This window comes from Octodon degus, unplaced genomic scaffold (genome assembly GCF_000260255.1).
Source record: "Octodon degus isolate 3935 unplaced genomic scaffold, OctDeg1.0 scaffold00002, whole genome shotgun sequence".
Classification (NCBI taxonomy): Eukaryota; Metazoa; Chordata; class Mammalia; order Rodentia; family Octodontidae; genus Octodon; species Octodon degus.
Genome location: NW_004524578.1, coordinates 13,335,948 through 13,361,779, shown reverse-complemented (window position 1 = coordinate 13,361,779; position 25,832 = coordinate 13,335,948). Strand labels below are relative to the sequence as shown.

General features: G+C 47.2%; 1 protein-coding gene across 2 annotated transcripts in view; it reads left to right on the top strand.

The window, feature by feature from the left end:
* Slco3a1 (solute carrier organic anion transporter family member 3A1) overlaps positions 1-25,832 on the top strand; it is a 304,843-nt gene that overhangs the window by 54,529 nt on the left and 224,482 nt on the right. For both annotated transcript variants that reach the window (XM_004623273.2, XM_004623272.2), the window contains exon 2: positions 7,477-7,942. In XM_004623273.2, the coding sequence (XP_004623330.1) occupies positions 7,477-7,942 (466 nt within the window). The remainder of the gene's footprint in view (positions 1-7,476; positions 7,943-25,832) is intronic.

Genomic DNA, 25,832 nt, shown 5'->3' with positions numbered 1-25,832 from the left:
ACTTGCATAGGATTCCGAAAGGAAGAAACGTGCATTAAAGCTGTGCTGCAAATGACATTTCCATGTTAGCAATAGGATTTCTCTATAAACTCATCATCAGTGATGCTACTGGCCTGTGTTAGAGGCCAGGATCAGTGTCTAAGAGATTCTCCAACTCATGCTTACTTTTCTTTGACTTTTCTAGTTACAGGGCTGGAACCTGCTGTATTTTCTAGTTATAGGGCTGGAACCTCTGTCTCAGATTCTGAGACAGTCTGGCCTCAAATTTGAAATCTTCCTCCCTTAGCTTCCTGAGTAGCTGGGATTACAGGCATGGACAACACACACACAGTTCTGACGCTGCTTTTCTAAAGAGAAAAGTCCTTAAGATCATACCTATTTATTGTGTAAGCTTGATACAGGCTCCATCATTGCATCAGACATAAAGCAGTGTAGACCAAATGTCTCTTTCCCTGGTAGCCTTGGGAGCCCCATAGCAGTCACGGGAGGCTGCGCCTCTGTCAACCTTCGCTGCTGGTTCTCTAGGCCAGGGATCCTGCAATTCACCAGTGAATGGGATCTGTGCATCATTTCCCCAGTGGCCTGAGTTACTCGCTCCGTGGAGCACTGGTAGATGAAAAACAAAGCCATGCAAGGTGCTCCTTTCTGCTGAGGAAATTGCTCCTGCCGCTTCATTATTAGGAAATGATTTCTTGGGCTTGGGCGGTTAAGCCCCTTCCCTCTATGTCACTACAAGAAGACAAGCTCTGGGCATGTCAGATAAGAAATTGAAGTCCTCTTGCCACTGCTTCTGTGGGATTTAAACACACACATGTATAGAGAGACAGAGACAGACAGAGACAGACAGAGACAGAAAGAGAGAGAGAGAGAGAGAGAGAGAGAGAGAGAGAGAGAGAGAGAGAGAGAGACTGGCATTGCAGTTGTGACTAAAATGATGATAGGGTGGCTCTGGGGTGGTGCTGGGGATTAAACTCAGGGCCTTTGTACTGAGCTATATCCCTAGCATTGTTTTTTTAGACAGTCTCCCTAAATTTCCCAAGCCATGTTCCAACTTGTAATCCTCCTACTCAGCCTCCCTGAGTGCTGGGATTGCAGGACTGTGCCACTGTGCTTGGCTTTTGAATGACATTTTTTTTAAATGTTGGTAATAGGAGTGGCCCATAAATTTGTTACCAAGAGTCAATATTTTATTACAGAGTGAATGAAGTGTTTTTCTGAGCTGAATTGATGATGAACTTCTAGGGGCATTCTACATAAGCTGAGGGCCAACTCTGGCCTGCAAGGTGTTTTTGTCAATAAAGTTTTATCGGAACTCACGTGTGTCCATTTGTTTTACAAATTGCCTGTGGATGCTGCGTTAGTGTTCCAGAAGCAGAGTAGTTGTTTCTGTGACCAGAGTCTTCTGTGGCCCAGAAGAGTAAAATATTTACTGTCTGGCCCTTTATGGAAAATAAGATGCTGAACCCTGACCAGGAATCCTTGAACAAGAGAACCTGCGTCTTCTTCATGATGACAGTGGGGTTGATGCCTCCTGGACTGTTGTTACCATCTGCTCCTTGACATGCGCCTCCACCATCCCATGCTTTCAGTCTGCAGCCAGGTGCATCGACTTTGACCTCTGAGGTATCTCTACACGCATGCCCCTCGATCGCGTGCCAGCACTGTCCAGCCAGGACTGTCACAATAGCTGCTGTCACAGTCTGTCCTCCCTCCAGGCCAGGCAGTGTGCAAGGCTCTTGCTGAACGGTTGCTCCTGCTCAAGAACCTTCCTTGGCTCCCTATTGACCTCCACAACAAAGCTGGCCCTTAGTCTGGACTTCAAGGCAGTTTTATCTCGGGCTAATCCTTCGGGCGCTCTGATGCCACACAGCGTTCTTCCCTTCCCAGGCACCATCTGAACGCTTCCTCGCCTGTGTCTCTGCTGCACCACGCATCTTTGCAACTCCTTCCCTCCCAAATCTATGAAAACCTTGCTAGATCTTCCTAGAACTGTTTTCCTCTGAATACAGCCACATGCATGTTCTCACACCCTGGAAGCCCCTGCCACTGGATGTCCCCATTCTGGGCTGCATTCTTCCTGAGTTATTTGTTTCTGCTGCTTCCAGCTTGTCTCACAGTCATAGGTGCGTGTCGTGCACAGCCGACGGAGCAGGCACTCACGGGTGTGGAATGCAGTCCGAGGCTGTGAGTCGCATCAGCCTGCACCCCAGCTGGGAGCCTAGCTCTTGGGCATGCATCTACTGTGTGCCAGCTGCTCTGATATGTGACCTCAGGGTATGCGCATGACCCAGCTCCACACCCCAAGCCAGTGTAAGAAAGCAGATTCATCTCTAGGAAGGCAGTCCTGAGCTGCTGCAGCTGCTCTGAAGAACTGGGCTTCCTACCAAATAAGTGTCTGATGTCCTTTGCCTGCCAAGCCTCCTCTGGAGGCTGGGAGGGGCTCATGTGCATGTGCCCATGGACTCCGGGCACCTCCTGTGCCACAGCAGTTATGACAGCATGGGCTAAAGTCCTCCTGTTGGGCATGAGCTGACAAAGGGGCCCTAAGAAATGGGCTTCTTTAGCTTTCCCTTACAGAGACACTGTCCCTATGAACTTCCCAGGAGGAGGACAATGTGCTTTCCATTTATGCCTAACTGGAAAACCCTTCAGTCTTCCGAATGGGAGCTGGGAGATGCCCGTGGAGATAAGGAAAACCAATAGTGGGGGTTCTCAGAGTCTCCCAGTAGTGTGTTAAGAGTGCAGAGTCTCAGGCCCCAGCCCAGAAGCTATGGGGCTGCAGAGCAACCTCCACGGTTGATTGTTCTGTAAGTAAAGGTTGGGCCTATAGCCCTAGACCAGTGGTGGCAAACCCATGGCATGCATGTTGTTTTTCCTTCAGAACACAAGATGTTCATGTACAAGTTCCTTTTTCTGGTTTAATTGCAGGGTTGGCACTTAACAATAAATAAGTGGATTTTGGGTTGCAGTCTGGGCACTGGTGTCTAAAAGGTTCACCATTGCTGCTCTAGACTGACAGCAAATGGTGTGCCTGGAAGGGGTCTTAGCCCCAGCCAGGCATCAGAACACCAGGGGCTCTGTACAACCTCGTGCGGAGGGTGAGGCTCAGTGGTAGAGTCATCGGTCAGCATGCATGTGGCTCTGGGTTCTATCCCCAGCACCATGAACAAAACCAAACAATTCCCCTCCCCAGAAAGAATTCCTCCGTCTTCCCAGGTTTCATCTCAGAGTTTGGAAATCTTTATTTTTAACAAGGGAGATGCCGAAACCCAAGTGTTTTCCCTCTGAGTTAAGTTAGTAGAGACCTGATAAATATTGCATTGTTTTAATGCCCCATTTCTGCTCGGCCCAAGGTGAGGACATTTCCTCTTTTCTTCTCCTGGAGTAGCTGGTCCTCTGTCTCTAATTATTAAGACTCTGCAATAGTGCTGCTGCCCATTAAGTAAAGACAGCCATTCCCCTCGGCAAGTCGCCTCCTCATCGCTGAATTGCTCGCTGCCACATCAGAGCCACAAGTGGGCTTTATGGCCTCATGCATACTTAATTAGTCCATGTTCTCAAAATTGTGTTTTAAATGAGTGAAGACATTAGCCTGCGATCTAATTGATCCACAAAGCATCATTTCAGAAATGTTTGTATAACTCAACTGTAGATTCAGACAGGCATTGCTCTGGCCTTTGGTGTTCCCCAGGGCAGGCAGGGAGAGACCTTGTGATTTCCTGCCCCTGCTGTGCTTGCTGTGCGAAGGGTGGTGGGCTGGAGCCAGACCACGAGCTGCAGGTACTGATCCACCTCTCGAAGAACTAGTCAGGTTGTATTTTGCTCGCAGCTGTCTCTGTCCCCACCACCCTTATCTGCCATTGTGAATGTGCAAGCCAGCATGGAATTTTATGATGGGTGCAGTGCTCAATGGAGCAGCTGTCATGCTTTAGATCCGCTGGCCAGTGTGTATGTCATTCTGCCTGGTGGCAGAAATGAGATGTGACTTGGGCCTGATGCTTCCTCCCATTCCATTGCCCTTCACCACCATGGCCGAGGTCACCAGGCTGCAGACCCACCTGTTAAAGGGTGGCTCTTAAATACCCCTCCAGGGCCTGTGTGATGAGAGGTCAGCCCCCAGCCTGGGGTGATACTGGAAGGTGGAAGCTTTAAGAGGTGGGGCCTAGTAGGGGGAAGATAGGTCTCGGGGGTGGGGACATTAGAACCCTGGCTTCCCCCACTTTCCTGGCTACTAGGGAGTGAGCAGTGTTTCCCACATGTGCCACTCCCATGACTGCCAAGTGAGTGTGTGCTCCAACTTCTGAGGTCATAAGCCTAAGTAAAGCTCCCGTTCTTTGAAGTTGTTGGTCTGATTTTGTCAGATCAGCAGGAAGTTGATGACTACACCGCTGGACCACTGAGGAGGAGTCAGCTGGGCATAGAGGACCCTGCTCTGGCTTGGCTCTGCCCCTGTATCCAGCCTCCCGGGCATCTCTCAAGACCCAGCTCAATGGCAGGGTGTGGTCGTAATGCCCCACGGGCCTCTTGTCCTACGCTAAAGGCTGCCACTCTGTCTGCTCCTGTGCTGCAGTGCCTTTTCTAAACTTCTATTAGAGCATTTGGTCCACCCCGTAGGTAAGTGTCATGACAGAAATAGGGGAATACAGGAAGATTTTTTTTTTTTTTTAGTTGTCCAAAACTTTCAGAAAGAACATGTTTGAGGGAATCTGAAAGCCATTTTAATGAGATCAGAGCCAGCCAAACTTGCATTGTCAACAACGAAATGCTTGGCATTAGAAAAATAATGTCAGAGCTGGGGGGATAGCTAGCTCAATAGAGTAAGCGCTTGTCTGGCAAGTGCAGGGTCCTCAGTTCAATCCCTGGTAGAAAAAAGAAAAATAATGTCGCTAACCATGTCACTAGGGTTGATGGAGTGGTGAGCTGGCCTTGATTAGAAAGCACATAGAAGGGCCAGGGATGTCACTAAGAGCACGTGCCTGGCACACTTGCAGACCTGGGTGCAATCTCTAATCTCATTGTAAAAGTAAAAGCACAATTGAACAGGAATCACAGTTGGAGGTTCAGCAACAGAGGGTTACACAGAGCTCATGACTGCTGTGTGGATGGCCCACAACCCACGCTGATGGAGAGGCCACTGTGGCATGTGCCCTTGCCTTAGCAATATGCTTTATTCTCCTTAGAATCAGCTAGAGAGAAAAAAAAAAAAAAAAACACCCAGGCCCTAGGCTGCTCCCCAGACCAGCTGAGTCAGAAGCCCCCTCCTCACAAGGCCGTGCACCTGCAGCTCTCCATGCCACCGGGTGCTTCCAATCTTCACATAGCGTTGAGACTGGGCCAGGGAACCTGCTTAAATGTGTATGGTGGAAAACGGTGAGGAGAGTGGGCTGGCCACATTGCTCTTTGTATAAGAGGCTAAGTAGAGGCTAAGTAGAGTCATTAGCGGTGTCCATGCCTGCATGTGCACGGACATTTACTACTTTGCCCTTATTCACTCATGGGAAGGAGGTGTAACTCCTTGTGATTCCCCTTCCTTTCCTTAGTATTGGTTGGCAGACCCAGCCCAGTGACCCTGAAATATAACGGAATCCCTTAAATTTTTTTTCCCATCTTTTCCTGTTGATTTCCCTGGCAGCAGTGTGGGCAGTGGCCTGCCTTTTGCCCTTCTCCCAAGAACAGCCCTGTTGGGCTAGGGGGATAGCTTGGTGGTCTAAGCACCTGCCTGGCAAGTGCAAGGACCCGGGTTCACCTGGGTACCACAGGCTGTGCTGGCCCTGGAACCTTGGGTGAGGCATAATGGCCACCGCGACCAGGCAAGGTGGCACACGCCTCTAATCCCAGCACTGGGGAGGCTGAGACAGGAGGATCACTATGAGTCCGAGCTGTGTAGTAAGAACCTATACCAAATAAATAAACAACAAATAAATAAATGATTTGAAAAATATGAAAAAGGACAGCCCTGTTGGTTTCCCTGCTGATACTCATAGACTCGCCCTTCTGTCATTCATTTGCCACATCTGGCGTGGCCCTTAGGCTTTTAAAGCTTTGGGTGCTGCATGACAGCCATAGATAAAGGAAGCAAATGACCATGGTTCTGCTGACCCTCACCTGACATTTACATGCACATGTAGTTTAGTGCTGCCACTAGCCTTAAGATTTAGCATCCTTTTGCAGATAGAGAAGCCAGAGCAAAAAGTAACATGGCCAAGATCAGAATGGAGCTGGGCAGGCTAGGCCCAGAGCTCTGACTTGGGCCCCCATGCCTTGCTGCTGCTCTGTGTGCCCTTGCTCTTCAGAGAAAGGCTGCCTGGTACCAAGCGAGTCTCCCTGCGTTATGCTAACCTGCCCATGCACCCTGCCTGGGAGGGTGCCATGATTCCTGATTCACAGAATCAAGGTTGGAGAGGTGGAGGGATTTGCCTGGGGTCACGGCTGGTTCTCTCCCCGCTGCTTGCAGTTGCCTGAGTCCCTCCGAGCTACCTTTGCAGCTCCCTGCCATCCACCCCCTGCGCATCTCTCAGAGCGTCTCTGTCCTGGCCTGTGCTGCCCGGTGCACCATCTCGCCCTTCTTTCGCCCATGCTCTTACCTGCCCGGCCTCATTTAGCTGTCAGACCACCTACAACCGGGATGCGTGTGGAACTTGCAAACAGAATAGAGCAGCCACCTGCTCTTGGGCCCCCAGTGTGCCCTTTGCATCACGAATGTCACCTCTCGTTGCTCTGTTGCTGCTGAGGACAATTCTGCTCCTGCCAGGTGGCCTCTTAGGGCCAGGTGTCAGCTCTTCCTCATTTTTTCCATCCTTTGTGTCTCAGGCACTGCTGAGCAAACAGCAGATGTTCCGCAAATATTTATTAAATATAGGACAGATAAGAATACAAAGGAGAGGAAAAATCATAAAAATCCTGCACCTAGGGGTTTTCAACAGGGCTTTAATGCTCAGAACAGTCGCGGTGTGTTTTTCTGATAGCCCTTGGCGAAATCCACATTTCCATAAGGAGTGGAGTGCATGGGTACCCTACTGAGCTAATCTAGCTTGTGCGATTTACCACTTGGAGATTATATATATATATATATATAATTTTTAATTCTTTTCGGTGGGCTTTGCTGAAGTTAGTGTCCTCCTAGCAGGGCCTTGATTTGGGACTGTGTGGACACTACATTTCGGGGCTTTTGTGGGAATTTCGGTTCCCACAGTGGACAGGTCCAGAAGATGAGCGCTTCCAGAGGAGAAACAGTTTTTGTAGTATGGAAACTCACAGAGAAAGTCATCTTTACTCCTGGGAAAGCGAATTCTTTAAGCCTTGGATTAGGGATTTGGGTGAGGGTCATCGCATCAAGTAAAACGTGATTCTGAGTGTCAGGGTTTCCTGCACTTCTGCGGTCGTGCAGGCCAGGCTGGTGGGAGCTCCCGGAAGGCAGGGCTGCGCCCCCTCCCCCTCCCTGCGCACCAACCCTGATGTCTCCTTTTCCACCCCCAGGTGAGCGTCCTGACCACTCTGGAACGCAGGTTCAACTTGCAGAGCGCTGACGTGGGCGTGATCGCCAGCAGCTTCGAGATCGGAAACCTGGCGCTCATCCTCTTCGTGAGCTACTTCGGGGCGCGCGGGCACCGGCCGCGGCTCATCGGCTGCGGAGGCATCGTGATGGCGCTGGGCGCGCTGCTGTCCGCGCTGCCCGAGTTCCTCACGCACCAGTACAAGTACGAGGCCGGAGAGATCCGCTGGGGCGCAGAGGGCCGCGACGTCTGTGCAGCCAATGGCTCCAGCGGCGACGAGGGCCCTGACCCAGACCTCATCTGCCGCAACCGCACAGCCACCAACATGATGTACTTGCTGCTCATTGGGGCCCAGGTGCTCCTGGGCATTGGTGCTACCCCCGTGCAACCCCTGGGAGTCTCCTACATCGACGACCACGTGCGGAGGAAGGACTCCTCTCTCTACATAGGTAGGCGCTGACTGGGCTACACGCGGTGGCAGCGCTGAAGTGGGTGGGGATGTTGGGGCCCAGGGCACCCGGTCCTTGGCGTGGCTGGGTGCATAGGTGCTGGTCTCTGAAAAACTCTACTGCTTGCGTTGCACCCCCAGAAATGCTGGTGTACCTGATGAAAGGGGCGAGCTGGGGCTGCAGCAGTTTTTAGAAAGCACTGCAGGTGATTCTCATTTGCAGCAGGATTTGCGCTCCTGTGTGCCGCAGCTTTGCAGAGCAGTTAAGGTTGGGCGTCGCCTGCTTGATTAGGGGCTGGGGGGCTCTGGGCTGCCTGCTGTACATCACCAAAGCATAGTTGGGGTGTGCATGTTGGAAACCTCAGCTTTGAAGAATCAGAAGACTCCCGGTTATTGTCTTTTCACAGTTCAGAAGGAAAGGCAACTGTGTCGCATCAGTTTGTTGTAACTCAAAGTTGGTGACTTCCGATCATATTCTCAGCAGCATGGGTGGACTCAGACACTGGATTTTTTAGGAAGAAATAAAGTATGTGCTTATTTGTAAAAATTACTGGGCATTGACATTTTTATACTGGAAAAGCAGCTAAGTGAGCTGGGTGTGGTGCCACAGCCCTGTAATCCCAGCACGCTGGGAGGCTGAAGCAGGAAGATCACAAAAATGTTCAAAGCCCAGCCTGGGCAATTTAATGGTTTAGTGAAATCCTGCCTCAAAATAAAACAGGGCCTGGGATGCAGCTCAGTGAGAAAGCCCCGAATCCAACTCCTAGGACAGAGAAAAAAACGAAAAGGCTAAGTTGAGAGTTGCTCATGTGACCGGCAGTGCCCTCGGACACCGCCCGTAGGCACTGCCAGGTGCTCCTGCATAAGAGCAGGACTGGCCACCCAGCTCCCACCCGTAACTGATCGGGTGGAAGTCTGTGTCCCACAGCTGCCTGACAGTTCTGGTGCAGCCCTAGTCACTGAGTGCTAAGCTTTGAGAAAATTACCTCTACCTGGGGAAGCTTCATGCCTCCCGAAGGCAGTGTGCAGTATGCCTTGGGGTATAAAGTTAATTATAATCTGTAGGTTTCAGTTAAAATAGAATTTGAACTGAATTTGACAGAAAGCTTCATATCCGCCTTATAGGGCTCAGGCTTTCTGAGACCCTGTGGTTTGGAATGCTGGGGAAGTGCCAAGATGCTGATTTTCCTCTGTGCCTTTCTGTCCTGGCTGTGGAGTTGATGCCTCTGTGGGACACAATTCATGCAGCTATGTAGTTTGGTGGGGAAGGTGGAGAGGATGCGCTTCTCTGCGGTTGTGATTTACCTGTGGAGCACACAGTATTGGAGAGGACCATTCAGGAAGAGATGGCTGGGCCCTCCTCCTGTATGGTTAGAGGCATCCAATGGCTATGGATGGGTACCGTGGGGTTTGACCCAGGGTGGTCATTCATCTTTCGTTGCTGTTCAAGCTTCCGGGGAAGGTATTCGAGGGATCTATGGCAGACCAGCATGTAGCCAAAAGGTCACCCAAGTTCACCGCACAGTTGGTCCCTGACTTGACCACTGTCACTCTAGGACCGTGACGGCTGTTTTTTCTGTAGCACTAACAACAAATATGTGAATCGGCACAGGGAGGGAAATGGCAGGCACAAACCTGAGCTCTCAATAGAATGATGACAGAATCAAGTCGAAAAATCGCCGCCCAGGACTTCACCCGAAGTCTCAGCAATGCTAAGTGCTCTTTGGGCTTCCCGCCTGCATCTTCTGGATAGAATCCCTCGGGAGCGAGGCCCTAGGTTCTCCCCGTAGGAGGCTTGGTTTGTGTGCACGAAGCTGCAGGATGAGGAGGCATTTTGGCTTGGGATGTGGGAGGTAGAGTTGCGGACAGCAGAGGGGAGTTGTGAATTCTGAGCTCTTGTCCATGGGATTTGTGGAATCTTTGGTAGGAAGACCATTTGAGCCTATTTCTACTTGGGCTTCTGTTTTCCTCTGTACTAGCTGGAGAGTTGGCTGAGTGTCTGTTTTCAGGGTGCATAGACATCTCGGGGGCGCTTGTCAGATCTGATTCCAAAGCGTAACAGTACACAGCTGTGGAGATGGCCACTTTGAGTCCCTCCAAAATGCCTTCATGGCCTGAGTAGAGGGAGCAAGAGAGAGCAAGCCTGCTGCACAGATTGGCCCCAGTAGGTGGCTTTTTAGTCCATGCACGGTTTGAATTCTCCAGGAGCAATTTAAGAAGCCCATAGCATATGCGGAGAGTAACTGGCTCAATCGTTTATTGTACAAGCCATAAAAAATTATGTTTGTGATCATGAGAATGTTTTAGCATTTATCTCCTCTAATTTTCACTAGTTCCTGGAGCCACTTTAGTTTTGCTTCAGGAAAGATTTGGGGAAGCCCACGGAACAGATCGATAGGAATGTATGGCCTCTTACCTCCTTGCAGAGAGGAGGAATACCTGAAGGAACTGACAAGGGGATCATGGGTATAAATATGAACTACTCTGTGAGCCCCCAGGTCCAGCTCTGCAGAAACGAGGCCAGTGATCTTTTGGGTCACTGTCCTCAAGTATGATGCTGGATTGGGACTAGAAAGGGTTGCACATGTGAAACACAGGCTTTTTCATGCATCTGCAGGGAGGGAAGTGTGTGATCAGTGTGTATTTCTCAGGCTGCAGCTCCTGGGTGAGGAGACCTGTCCCAGAGTTGTGTGGGGGGTAGGACACTAGGTAAGCACTGTCTGGAGATTTGGGACCACATCACAGAGTCCCATAGCCAGGGAAAAGTATCTGAGTCAAACTAATATTTCCCACTGAAATGACTGTCTGCCTTGGCCTCTTGAGGCAGAGCTGTAGCCAAGCTCCTGGATTCCTGGACAGACCGTGCACGAGGGCTTCTCTGGCCGGCATCATTCTGCATCCAGTCCTTTGCTGTAGGAGGAGGGAGCTCATTACCAGGGGGACAAAACTGGATGAATGGGGCCTCAGCTCCACTGGGAGCTTTTCAGTGCAGCACCATGTGGAACACAGCCTGGAAAGATGGCCAAATACGGACCTGTGGGTGGCACGTGACATGTTTTGTTCTTGGGGGAACTGAATGGGCAGGGTGGCGATCGAAAAATGTTTGGTTCCTCCTGGAGTTTAAGAATTAATCCTTTGGGAGTCTAGTCATGTCTCTAGCTTCTTGATGTGACCAATTAGCCCAATTTTCTTAGCTGTCCTTTTTTATTTTTCCAAGTTGAAAAATACAGCAAGTTGTATTACCTTTTATGAAAACACAAATAGGCTGATGTAGTGTGTCCTTATTGTGACATCAGTTGGCTTCTTTCTTTTTTTGAGCAGGAAAAAGTGAAATGATAATAGCAAAGGTTTTTAAAATAGCATTGTTCCTAGTTTAAAAGCATTCATGTTTATTGTTGACAATATTGGACATATAGAAAAAGAATAAAGAATAGTTACTTGTATTTATGATGCATATAATTCTACTCTGCCTTTCTGCACAGGTATAGAAATGTGCTTACCAGAAAAATATTTCTGGTAATTTCCTTTACAGAAGGAAATTTTCCTTACAAAAATGTTTTGTAATTTCCTTTCTCTTAATATTTCATGAGAATTTTTCCACGTCACTATTCTTCTATGGTGTTGCTGCACAGGTAATAGTCCTGTGTGAATGTATATATGACACCAATTGATGATCTTTATTGTTAGAAATGAGTTTTCTAGTTTTTGTGGTGTTATACATAAAGTGGACAGGTAGACTGTGATTGTTAGAGGTTGGTTACTTGGCCAGGATCATTTACTGCATCTATACAGGGCTGGACTTTGGGTCTGAGAGAGATGAATACTCCACATACACTGAAGAGTTGTGCATGAGCAGGGGGCAAGTCAGGAACAAGTGAGGCCATCACAGGAGCCAGCCCAGTGGCTTCAGGAAATGAAAGTCATAGGAGTGGGGGGGGGCATACTGTGTCTCTAAGCCAAGGAGAGAGATACTTGGGGCACAGAGAATGTCTTGGTCACTTTCTTCCTTGCTGGGACAAAATATCCTGCACCTGAAACTTGTAGAAGATGAGGTACATCTTAGCTCAGCACTTCAATCCATAGCCAACCGGCTCTGAGGCAGGATAGTGTACTGGAAGAAAAGCTTCTCATTTTGATGGTGGCCAGGAGTCAGAGTGAAAGGAAGAGCCAGGGTGGAGCCATGCTGCATGACCCAGCTCTTCTAACCAGACTCCACCTCCTCACAGCAAGTCTTCTGCAGGGCATGCATAGGCTAGTGCCCTTCCAGAGGCCCCTGCCTGTGAGCCTGAGGCTGTGGGAGGGTGTCCAGATATAAACCACAATAGAACGTGATTGTTGACGCAGAATGGAGAGTTGGGGCAGGGTAGAGAGCTAGGATGCTGGCTGTAGCTCATAGTCCAAGTCAAGGTCTGGAAAGAGGCTGTGCCCCAATTTCAGTGCTTTGAGTAGAGATGAGTACAGACTGGGACTTAGATGCCCAGAACAGGGCAGCGGTTTCATTCCGTCTTCTGCCCTGGCAATGCAGACACTGCGCTGTCGCATGGCCATTGGTTCCATTTACTCCACAGAGTAAGCTCTTCTTCCTCTTCCTCCTCCTCCTCCTTTTTCGTTTTTATTTTTTATTTTAATTTTTTAATTAATTTTATTGAGAAGTAGCAATGAGACAGTTTCATGACAGGTTAGTAGGACAGTTACAATAATTAATACATTGCATATTGTCTTTGTAGTAGTTATTCATAGTACAGGATGCAGATATGATATCTTGTCTAAACACTATTAGTACAAATCTTTCTTCTCATTGGAAAAGTGAGAACTTAAGAATTAAACAATTAAGAGAGGGCAAGGAGAAAATCTAGGAAACATGGCAGGGACAAAGCCATATATTTATATGCACAAGATAGTTAAGGCAATGGTCCTAAGAATATCTATCAGGTTTTTGAAACTAGAAGTTAATTGGTAGGATTCTCACCCTGACTAACTATATATGCTGATACCTGTGAACTAAGCAACTGTATTGAGGATAGCAATGTGTAATACTAGGGCCATGCTTGGAATGCCTGTCATTCTGGTCTTCTAAAAGTGTAGTGCTTCTGTCATATTAGTTGCTGCTATACTTTCTCTCATGTAAATGTTTGTTTTTTTAAGAAAAAGAAAGTTTTCTTTATGTTGTTAGAAATCTGACTCCTGACAGCATTCCCAGCCTCACCAGCCCTGCCCTCTGGGCTTACCAGGCAAACTTCTGATCTACTCTCCGTATGAGCATTGCCCTCCCTGGGCACCAACCTTACCTGGGTAGCTGGGAGGGGCTGCGGATGCTTCACTCTTCTGTGCTAAGACTTCCATCCTTGTTGGTGGGGTTCTACCACACTTTTGTTCTTTCCCTCTTCAAGAGGTTTCTCAGGGGCTAGGGACCTTATTATGAGGGGACAATCCAAGACAAAGGGGGAATGTGGGCGCTGTATCAGTGTTCTAGGCCAGACCCAGCAAAGCTTGCTCTCCGGAGGTTTCAGTGGCAGAAGTGTATTGTCTCACAGTTCTGGAGCCTAGAAGTCACCGTGAATGTGCAGGCTGGGTTGGTGTCCCCCAAGGCCCCTCTCTGAGGCCTGCAGAAGGCCACTGCACTGCTGCTTGTGTGCACGGTCGTCCCTCTGTGCCACCCACCTCTGAGACCTCTTTCTCTGCTCAAATTTCCTCCTCTTACAAGAATAACTATCAGACTGGAGCAGGACCCACCCACATGATCTGATTTAACCTTAATGACCTTCAAAGGCCTCACCTTCAAAAGGTTATTAAACTTGTTAAAAATTATACTGAAATAATTATAGAAGCAATCACAAGTTGCTAAGTACAGGGAAGTCTCCTGCAGCTCCCCCACTGATGCTACTATTACGTTTAGCAGAATCCATTGTCAAAACCAGGACATTGGGCTACAGGTGTGGCTTAGAGGTTGAGCACTTGCATGGCAGTCAGGAGGCCTTGGGTCCCACCCTCCACACGCACAGCAAGATGAGCAAAGTCAACCAACACCTTCCACCCCACCCCCACAAAAAGAAAACCCAGGAAGTGGACATTGGTGCAGTCCACAGAGTGTATCAAGACCTCATGAGTTCTGCACACACTCCTTTGTGAGTGACTGTATGTGGAGTTTCTCCACAGGCTTTTCTCATGTGTGTGATAGAGTTCTCAAAGTGTAGGTTGGGATCGAGATGAAAGTAGGTAATTTTGAGTAGTGTAGCTGTATTTGGCAGACACGAACACGTATGCAACACCAACACAAACACAGAGGAAGACAGAGGTAGGGAATGGCTGCCAGCTTCTGCTGAGAAGGGCTGTTGTGGAAAGAATGGGAGGGACTAGGGGAAGTGGTTGTTGGGAACAGGTTCTTGTAGGGGGCCCCCTGCCTTTCAGAGAGGAGAGGGCCCTGGCCGTGTGCTTGATTGCATAGAACAATTGCTCCAAGCTGGGCAGCTCCTATGTTAGACAAGAATGTCACAATTTCTTTGTTTATCACTTATATTGAAACCCAGAGTAGCCCTTGATGTTCCAGCTAATGATGCTAAGAGAATTATTCTCTGATTTCATCTGCCAAGTGTTTGTTTAGTACAAAGGTCGAAAGAATACCAGCCAGCAGTGAAAGAGAACCAAATCTCTTTTCAGAGCCCTGGGAGCAAGGAGTCATTTTGCTTCTGATGAGTTTTTATTTTAACTTGACATTGGGCAAAATGTGTTTTGACTCTCCAAAGAGAGTGGGTCAGGTATGATCAAATACACCATGGCTGCAATCCTTCTGAAAAATATAATTAAACAGCCGACTCTCCTAGGAGAGCAAGCCTTGCTCATTGTATTTGTGTAACTTCACTGATACTGAAGTTTTCCTCATTAATTTCTTTTTCTAAACTAAATGACACTGCAAAAGTGGCCCATTCCCTTTGGCCCAGGTCTGGTCCTTCTGCTCCAGCTGTCTGTCACATGCCATTTTTCACCTGTATTTCGCCACATGCTAGGAAACACTACTGTGGCTCCCACTACTTCCATATCACCATGGTGGGTAGGCACACCCCATTTGTAGCACCTCATCATTCATACCCCATGGTGGTTCATGGGATCATTGCTGTGCTCACCACCAGGGTGACCTTGGGTTTGATGACTTGGGCTCAGGATCCCAAGAATTTTGAGATTTGAATCCTGGCTCTTCCATGTACCTGCTTCCTGGGTGTGGGCTGAGTTTCCCATTGCCCTGGGCTGGCTGCCTTATCAGTAAAGTGAGGCTGAGCTTTACCTTCCTTAGGCATGGAAGGTGTACATGGTGGGGACCAGTAGATCCTGCCCTGACCCTCCTGATGGTCGTGTACCTCTATTCCTTTTCTTTTTCTTTTTTTTTATGAGCAGAATATATTTATTGAGAGAAAGAAAGCTCCTGTCCAAGAGAGGGACAGGAGGGGGGCCCGGAGCGGGTAGTTCCCCCTCTATTTCCAGATGTAGAAACTGAAACATAGATAAGAAATTGTGTCTTATCTAAACACAGGAGTAGGGCTTTTGATAAGAACCCTTGGATCCTGATTTTCAGCCTGGGATGTAATCCATCTTACGGAGCTGAAAATAGCAACCTCTTCAGTCCCAAATTAAACCAGCGGCCTCCTCTCTTCCTGCAGACCCCCTCCTGTGGCTCATCCTAAAGTACATGAAGTGCTGGTGCCACCCCCAGCAGCAAGAAAGGTGATTAGTATTAATTTGGAACATGGCCACTGCCCTAGTATGATGTATTATTGGTCCTCTGGGTTCTAGCATATTGCTTCTTCATTTTGCAGCATATTGGTTCATTTTTTAAAAAATGAATATGCAACTTAGCAAAATTAGCAAAAATGCATAATATGAAAAGAAAATAATTTGTAATCTGGGCACCTATAGAAGATTTCTGTCAATATTTAGGTTTAATTTACTCAAAACTTTCTCATTCCATGGAGACCATACTATGTAAGTGCACCTATGCTTTTATCAATCAATATATTATAGGTTGAGTATTTCTTATCCGAAGTGTTTGAGACTAGGTGAAGTTCAGATTTCAGGGTTCTTCAGCTTTTGGAATTTTAGCATAGAAGTTACTCACTGAGCAGGCCCAGTCCAAAAATCTAAGATCTGAGATCCTCCAGTACCTGAAACTCTTAGAGCATTGTGTTGCAGCTCAAGAAGTTCCGGATTTTGGAGCACTTTGGATTTGGGATCTTTTAGATCAAGGGTGCTTATTCCATGTAAAATTTTTCCATGACATGCATCATTTTGGCTCATGATACGGTATTTTGTCAGTCTAGAAGCGCTGGAATATGCTCTTTGCGGATTTAAGTAATGAACATCTTTGTGACTTTAGCCTCCTCCACGTTTGTTGAAAATTTCAAAAATTCCATTTAGCTCGGATAGATTGAGTGTGAGCTGAAAACCAGCCCTTTGGCCTTGCTGCAACATTTTCCAGAAGACAAGGGAGAAAGGCACAGAAGTGTTACTCAAGCAGGCTTCGGGCCAAGCCGCATCTGCTGGGACCCTGTCAGTGAATAGGCAAAGCTAACTCTGTGGCTTGAGGAAGCCAAAGTTGGGTGCCTCATCCTCGGCCATTCATTGGATAGTCAGAATGCAAAGTTAGGCAAATACACCAAATACACCATGCTTTTCACCATATCTCCTGCTCTTTAAAGAGAGACTGGAAGCCAAGTAGACCAAGTTGCCAGATCAGTGAACTCTTTACACCTTCTGGTATCTTCATCAGCAGCCTGCTGCCTTGGGCTCTTTGTGCCAAACCATCAATTTCGTATTATATTTCCCTTTTGAGTAGCAGATAAGAAAAAGAGACAAGAAAATAAGGAGGAAATGAAGTGACTACCTATGGCTGGTTTACAGCTCAGAATGTGACAGCAGACTCCACTGCTCTCTGAGCGGTTCTGAGTCTATGAGCCTGGGTTGCAAGAAGGGACGGGGCTGCCCAGCACAGGATTCTCGGCAGGAATGACAGCAACTCGCTGCTCAGTAAGTGTCGCGATAGGGGCACCCTGCATCTTGCCTACTATCTTATAGGAATGGAGACCCTAGAATGGAAAAGAAACAGAACCATATTTTCTGAGTTAAAGCTGGCCAGGTGAAGAAAACTGCTGTTGCTGGTTTTCAGAAGAAAATTTGAAATGCAGAGAAAAGTACCATTTGAGAGTAGTTGGGGCCCATACACGCAGAGTGTACACACAACAGCATCTTGGCAATGGGACATTAGAACTTAAGGCAGAAGTGTTTGATAGGATATAGGGCCAGAGAGATGCAGGGCACATGCAACAGAGCTTTCCCTCCAGAAGAATGTCTGATCCACCTTTTCCCCTCTTACTACACCTGATCAGTGAGACTACAGAACTGAGTTGTTCCTGTCTGTAGCGCAGATGTTGTTCTCAACTAAAAAAAGATGGCTTTGAAAGATTTGCCCCATGACACACTTTTTTCCCCCTCAGTGTCCTTTGCGACTATTTGCTGTTTTGAAAACCATCTTGACTTTATCTGCTTTTTGTTCTTAGGTCTCCAACAAGAATTGTGCGAGAGGAGATGAGATAGTTTCTATAAGGGAAAGCTTTTTCCAGACTCTTGATTAGGCTCATGACCCCAAAAGATTGAAACCACCTCAAGTGTCATCTCTGCAAAGCATTGGGGTTTGCTTTTGTTAGTGCTGGGATTTGAAGTCTGTGGCCTTACTCTTCACAGGGAAGTGCATCCTTCATTATTAGAGGGATCTTTGTGTTGAAAAGCTACATGAACAAGTCTTTGTTGTGGATATTTGTTTGTGTATCCAGGATCTTGGTGCTCCCAGCCCCACTAGGGAACAGCCGCCAATCCCAGGTGGTTGCTATGGGCTGAAAACATGGTCATATGATCCAGGCCTGACCAATCACTGCTCAGAGAAGGGCTCTGGTTCATGGTGATTGGCTTAAGGAGTGGGCCAATCAGAAACTACCAGGAGTTAGAAAACTGGATTTTGAGAACAGCCACCTTCTCTCCTAAGAATGTTAATTGCAAAAATAAGAATGCCAATATGAGTCTAGTGCCCATATTGGTGCCATATGCAGAAATGCCCTGTGTCTAGAAATGAAGACTACACAAAGAACAAATGAAAGGAAGGACAGTGAGGACCCCTGGAACTGGCTATGCCTCAAGCCTGGAAAATTCTGGTTACTTCAGTACAAAAACTATCTTTCCAAACATCCACAGTAGAGAGTATCCTGCCTCATTAGGTTCGGATACCTATTACGTCACATAGAATGTTGACCAATAACTCTCAAATGGGGATGAGCTCATGTGTGGTGGCTGCTTCTGGTAAGAGTGCAAGGTCTTTTTGACACCAAGATACTCACCATGATGCCCCAGAGAATCGCTGACTATATGCATAAAATGAAAAGAGCTAAATTCCAAGTTCTGGCCTAGTTTTTCATTTCATGATTGCATGGTCATTCAGTTGCAATTCAGGTAGCAGAAGGCCCAAAAATATGCCCCTTTCCCTACCTCTTCTCCCTTCCCCCAAAATAATGTGTTTAAAAAGAACCTGTTGGCAAGCTCTGTGCAGGCCCAGTAAGCATTAATAGCACATTGTATACGTGGGCAGAGTGCTGAGCACACGCAGCTCATTCAGTGGCTCTGTTCATTGGATGGAAAGAACATAACCAAGCCTGGCTCCTTCATATGCCTGTGAGTGCCAAAGCCACCTTAGCTCCTTGTGATGACTTCATATTGCCAGGAATGAATAAGCTGAATGAATGTTCCATCCCCAACTCGGCTTTGCCACACCATTCCTGCCAAGGGGGTGGGGGAGAGAGTGAGAGACAGACAGAGACAGAGACAGACAGACAGACAGACGGGAGGGGAGGAGAGGGGAGGAGAGAGGAGAGGAGAATGAACATGTGTGTGCATGCACTCTTACTTTAGCCACATATAGATGCCATCTGAAGATGCGACAGCCTTAGGTGGTTCATAGACATGTGTCAAAACTTAACTCTTACTTTAAAGTTAGAATTGAAGGGGGCTAGGGAGATGGCTCAGTGGAATAAGCGCTTCCCTGGCATGCGCAAGGACCTGAGTTCAATCCCCGGTTCCGCAAAAAATAAAAAATAAAAAATAAAGTTAGAATTGAGAGAATTTAGGTTGAGAATGTCAGGACCCATTAAGGGTACTTAACTGGCCTTCTTGAAGCCAAGAACCCTTGAATATGCATTGAGTGAGAGGGGTGGTCCACCTTGTCCTAAACCTGGATGGAAGTTTATGTGTGTGTGCGCTTCTGTAAAGGAGAGCTTTGTATCCACCAGGCTCACAGCCCAAAAAGGTTAAAGCCATGTACAGTAATAATATTGGACAGAGTCAATGACAGGCAATTTGGGATAAGATAAGCCAAGAGAGCGGAAGTGGGATAGGCTGCAGGGGTGACCAGTAGCGTTTGGGCACAGGAATGTGGCTCACTGTTCAACCTTTAGCATGATTTACTCCCTGGGGAGCCAGGTGACTTGCAACAGGGAATGTTAGAACATCACTTCGGGGACAGCAGAGGGAAGTCGCAGTACGCTCCCGGCAGCATCAGAGACACCCCAGTCCTCCTCTCCTTTGCTGCTGCTGCCGCCTCCCCATCCCACAGGAAATTCCTCAGGGACTGAAATTTTCCATCCCTTCCTTCAGGCTGACTGTGGGTGTTTTGGGTAATATTCAGCAATTTTCTGTGCTGGTTTCAACTGATGCACAGATAGGAAAATCAAAACTATTTGTTATTGTTGTTCTAAAGGCAAAAACATTTTAAAAATGCACTGGGATCCTTCATTGAAGTCTGAACTCTCCAAGTCAAAACTTTCCATGTGTTCTAAGTAAAAGTTCTCTTGGATACATTGAAAACAAAGTTGGCTTGAGGAGGACTCAAGCAACCATCCTGGGCCACAAGGGAACTGGATCACATTTTTGTTGGCGAAAATTTCCCGGGTAGTTGCTGCATCTGAGACGCTTCCTTCATGTGTAATCAACAGTTCCTACAGTGATGTCCCCTAGTTCAGGTACAGGGAGCACTCGGCTCAGCCTGATTGGTCTGCCAGGACAGATGCCTTCTCTCTGCAAAGTTCTGAGCACACGATGCCAACGGACGTGATTTCTTGCTGCTTCCCTTTCCAGGCAAGGCATAATTACCTTAAGAACATTCACAGTTGCTGCCTTGTGCCTGTTAATGGAGTTTACAAAAGGAATTTGGTTCCCAGCAAGAGGTCTTATTAGCACAGCCAAGATCTAATAGATTCTAAAACTGTACAGGGACACTCAAACCTTTTGAGATCCAGTAGTGTCTCTGCTTAAGTCTAAATCATTTTGCCTTCCCTGGCCTCAGTCTTCCTTCCTTCTGGGTAGATGACTATATTATTTCGGGTACATATCAATACCTGTGGATCTGCTAGAGACAGGATTCAAAGACTTCCCAGGTGGCAGAGCACAGTGCCCCCTCTCTTAGCGCTTTTGATTTTAGTTTTTAGTGTTGCCCTTTTGCTGGCTGCAAACAAGTATTTAATTTTAGGGTTCACTAATGTCACAAAAAAGTCACCAGTTTATGGTGCATCCAATACATATGAACCTGAATAATGACCCTAACTACACCAAGTACACACACGCTATGGGCAGGGGGTCCCACCCATGATAGACAAAGAATGGGTGCTTTACTGGGGTACTCTTGTGCCCTCCTCTTAAAGGCTCAGGAGATTGGGATTGCTACCCTATCATGCAGATTGAAAAAAGCAGAAGCTAGGAGGGGTTAAACCACTTGTTCAGAATGGTACAGCTCGCTAGTGGCGAGCTACTTGCCATCGTCACAGCCCTGCTTGCCACTGTCCACTCTCTCACTGTGTTCTTGTACTCCTCTCCCCACCCCCACACACTATTTTTGTCCCCACCAGAATAATGTGATACGCACATATGTCATAGACATGAAAAGTGACTTAACTCAGCTACCCAATTATTTATGCATCTGCTTTTTGCATAGTACACACCACGGCACTTGGTCATTTCAGCAGTTGAATATGAAATAGCAAGGCTTTTCAGGGCCAGAACTGAGGATTCCCAGCGCCGAGTTCAGTGGGAAATTTTGAAACTCTCAATCAGATAAAGCTTTACTCCTATATAAAACCATGTGCACTGTTTTCAACATCTCCCTGTAGTAAAATGAGAGAAACTCATTCACCAGACAGTGCTGTTTACATTCCGGGCCTAGCAGCATTTAATTGGTACACACTCATTATGGTTATGCAACTTGGACTTGAGCTTTTTCACTCCCAGGCTCGGTGAAACTGCCTTGCTGTTCTGTACAATTCAGGAGTGATTTTTATAAATCCACTGCTAGAACAAACCGATGGCAGGTGAGAGAGGCTGCGTGGCTCACAGGTGAACACAGGAGACAGAAATAAAGGAAGAGTAGAGATCTGTAAACTAAAATAGTGTAATACAGGAGACCCTGGAGAATGAGCCTCCTCCCCTGCTGAGCCCTCTGGTGGCCGCAGGTCGCTGGCACTGGACCAGGCCTTCACCGGGCAGTGTGAGCAAGAGGTGGTTAGGTGGTAGGCTCCAGGCAGCCACGGATTCTGTAAGTCCCCAAGGACATGATGTCCAGGTAGCTGAACAGCCTGCCCAGTGTATGCCTCTAAGCCACACCTTTCTGAAGGGATTCGGGGAGCTCTTTTGGTGGCCTGGAGCAAACTGCCAAGAAGCTAGGCATGGTGGCACATGCCTATAATCCCAGCTTTTGGGAAGCTGAGGCAGGAAGATCACTATGAATTTGAGACCAGCCTGGGCCACAGAGTAAGCTCAAGGCCAGCCTAAGCTGCATGCCCAGGGCCCGAGAAGTAGTAAGATAGTAAGAGAGTCCAGGGCAAACGCTGGCTGAGTGGCCAAGTGTCGCCCAGGAAGCCACGCAGACTTAGGAAGGTGGTGGCTGAGCTCATGCAGCTGTCCCATCCTTGGGAAGAAATGGTGATTGGCTGCATGCGGTATAAGATGGCTCATCTTCACCGACACTAAGTATAAGTTTGGGTAGTGTTAAGGGGATTCACCTTATTTCAACAGACTGGAAACCGCTATTCTACTCCACCTTGCTATGAAGGTCACTGCGCTGAGCACCTCCCAGAGGTTCCGTCATGCCGCATGTGCCTTCCTGTGGTCGGCTGACTAGCTTGGCACGATGGCCTTAAGGTTTACGCATGGCACAGAGTTTGCCCACATTTCCTCCTTTCTTGAGGCCATGCACTTAATGTGCGTACTGCGTTCCTCGTGTCCACTCACCTGCAGATGGACACTTGGGTCGTGTCCAGCTCTTGGCTGCTGTGAACGATGCTGGGAAGATGGGGGCGTGGCCTGGGTCCAGCTCTTTCAGTGTCTCTGGTGGGTTAAGCTCAGGAAATGCCCAGCCCAGCTCCTTGGTTTCCTCCTAGGTTCATCGTTGACCCACCTTGTCTTTTCGTTCCACTTGCTGCCTACAGAGCGAAGAGCCACCATCTCCTGCTGCCCGAGGCTCCTGAGCATGGCTGGCACCTTACTGCCCGGGGCCTCCGCTTCCCCCCACTCCACCCCCAGACCAGGCACTCCCTTCCTCCCTCATAGCACACTGCAGCCTCCTGTAAGGAGTCTCATAGTGCCTGATATCACTGTCACCAAGTTGCCCTTCATATTACACTGCTCTAAAGCACTTTCTAAACATTGATGAGATAAATTCATTCTAGTGGGGAACCTTTGCCACAGAAGTTCCAGTGAATCTGTATGGGATTTAATTTTATTATATAGTAAATGAATGATTAATATCATCTGTACTTAAGATTATATTTTTTGACGTTGTTAATGACCTCTTTTAACAAACAGGAATGTTAAATTTACTGGTCTGCCTCTTATTTATTCATTCAACAAACACAGAGAATATACCATGTACCGATACTTGTGTAAGGTGTAAGTAATCTCAGGCAACATTAATTCATTATTTGTGCCAGAAACTATATTTTTATTTACATATGTGATCATGATCCGCCATAAATCTCAACATGAGCATTTAAGTTAGGGTTTACTGCCTCTTGTTAAAGGAGGGAATGAATCAGGATATATAAAAGTAGCATAACTTACCCAGCAAGCGTGGCTTGGGGGTTGGAGGATAAGTGCACCCATTCCGGGGGTGCATTCCTGCCGCGGATTCCCCTGCCTGCCAGCAAACTAGGAAAGCAGCTATTTTAACAACCCAGCGTTGGAAACATTGAGAGGGCAAAAGGCATACCAGGCTCGCATATGCATACGCATTTGTAGGTGTGGAGTTGGGAAATATTGACCAAATGTGTTCGGGAATATTTTAGAAGTGTGAGCAATGACTCAGAGACGCGCTGCTTCCTGCTGCGGCGGCTGTGGGAGCAAAGAAGCGGCCTCTGCGTGCGTGCGTGCGTGCGTGCGTGCGTGCGTGCGTGCGTGCGGAGGAAGGGCCAGGCAGACCCCTTTTCTGTGAGCTCTGGATGCTGCTCCGCAGTGCGCTGGGAGCCCTGAGCAGAGGAATCCTGGTGGAGGAGGCTTTTGCCTGGCACCGGGAAGGAAGGAAGACGGCATCTCCACAGCATCTGAGGGTTCTGGGCAGAAGCCTTTGCACAACTTGCCTCAGCTGGAGAAAGGGCAGTGGCTTCTGGAGACTCACGAGGGGCTCTCCGAGGGGGCCTGCTTGTGTCATCTGCTGTTAGCATTCTCTTCTGTGAGTGCTGTTTGTCCTGCTCGGTGTACCTTCAGTGTGGAAACACACACACACACACACACACACACACACACACACGTTATGTAAATGAAGAGGGAAGCAGGAGATCGCTTTCATCACACAAAAAGACAAGTGTCTTCTTTGAAGAATCCATTTCATTCCTGCTGCAGAGGTGAAGCAGACTGTCTAAGCGCTACCCCGACATTTAATTTGCAGTGAGGAAGACAGGTTCCACAGCCTGCTGTCTGCAGGGGCTGGGGTGTCCTGAAGTCTGCTTGGGAAGGGAGTGCCCCTCTGACAGAGTAGGAACCTGAGGCCCAGCAGAATTGAGTCACCAGTGCCAAGGTCCGTGTCTAGTAAGTCGGTGATAGAATGGAATGCAATTGATTGCGTCTGGCCCCAAATTGAACATTCAAATAGTTTGCTATTTTTTCTTCCTGTTGGACATTCAAAAATGTTCAAAAGCAGAAAGGATAGCTAAATGAATTTCAGGGTGCTAAGGCTTGATAACTTTCAGCTTGTGGTCTTTCTTTCTCATGTCTGCCCCCTAGCCTGCTGTCTTCTTGTTTTGAAGCAAATTTTAGATATTTTATTTACAAGTATTGCTTATTTATAAAATCACAAAACCATTGTCTTGCCTTGAGGATAGTAATTTATTAATGCCAACAAGTACCAATTGTCTCAAAAAAATGTTTGTTTAAATCAGATCCAAGATGCCTTGAACTTGGTAATTTCCTGACTTGTCCTTGAAGTTGAGTTTACTGTAGAGGTTTTACTCTCTTGTGTCAAATTAAAGCAATTGGATCATTAGTCCTACAGAACCTTGTACAGTCTCTGTGGTGCTTTTGTCTTGTTCCTGTGCCTCCTGCCTGGACTCCCTGTGACCAGTTTTAGGCAACACTGTATACAGATGGAGTTTGCCACACCCAAATGCTAGGACCGGAAGTGTTCCAGATGTCAGAAGTTTTCAGATTGGAGAATATTTGCATAATCTTTATTGGCTCAGTGTCCTAATCTAGAAAGCTGGAATCCAAAATGTTCTGAGAGCTGAAACCGTTTTTAAATTGACACAACATGTTTGTGCATCATATCAGCGCTCAAAAAGTTTTGAACTTGGGACATTTCAAGTTCAGATTAGAGATTGTTTTCTCCTGGACTTCCATTATGAGACTCATCCTGGGCAGCTTCCTCTTCGTGTGGTGTTGGCAGCCAGGGTAAGGCCCCACCTCGAGCATGGTAATTATTCAAGTTTTGTCGTTCCTTATTGTATTGCTTTTATTAAGAGAAATATCCTTATTTCATCTATATCATTATCCTGAGGCAAAAGTGAAATAAGATCTAAAAAAAAGCTATGTGATTACCAAAAACAATTTAAAATTTGAGATTGGGGGGCTTTATGCAGTTCTTGTTTGTCTGTGAGCCTTACCTCACTAGGAATACATACTGTGTATTTTAAAATAATCAGTAACAATTTCTTTCTGTATGATTATGGCATGCCATGAATAATTGTTTTCATTTGCTTTGGGGTTTTATATATTGTTCTTACAATATTTTTTTTATAATTTTATAAACTACCTTTCCACGGTTTACAAATCTACCGAAGAATATTCTGAGAATTCTAGCTTTTCAACCTGTCACTTTTCTAGTCCTTCTCATAACTTAAAGGTAATTCTTTTTCTTTGGTCAACTTTTGGTCCTTGTCTGTTTTTAAAGTGTTTATATAAATGCATTTATGTATGTATTAGGCTGCTTTTCCTTAGTAAGATGCCGCTTGTTGGTCACATGCTCTCCACTTCTGTCTTTTAGTTAGTGCTAATGTGTACCTGGAAATTAAGTGCAGGGGATCCCTATGATTAACATGGAAGTTTCAGAACTGGTGACCACTATAGTGAGCCTTTGTGGGACTTGCCATATGCTGTGTATTACTTTGTTTGTTTGTTTGTTTGTTTGTTTGTTTTTGCGGTACTGAGGATTGAACTCAGGACCTTGTGTTTGCCAGGCAAGCACTTGTTCTACTGAGCTATCTCTCTGGCCCTTGTGCATTGCTCTGAGTGTTTCCTGTGCATTCACTTAATGTTCATAACAAGAGTCCTCCTGGATATGTACCGGAAGATTGCACTATGGCACAGGAAGGCTAAACAGCTTA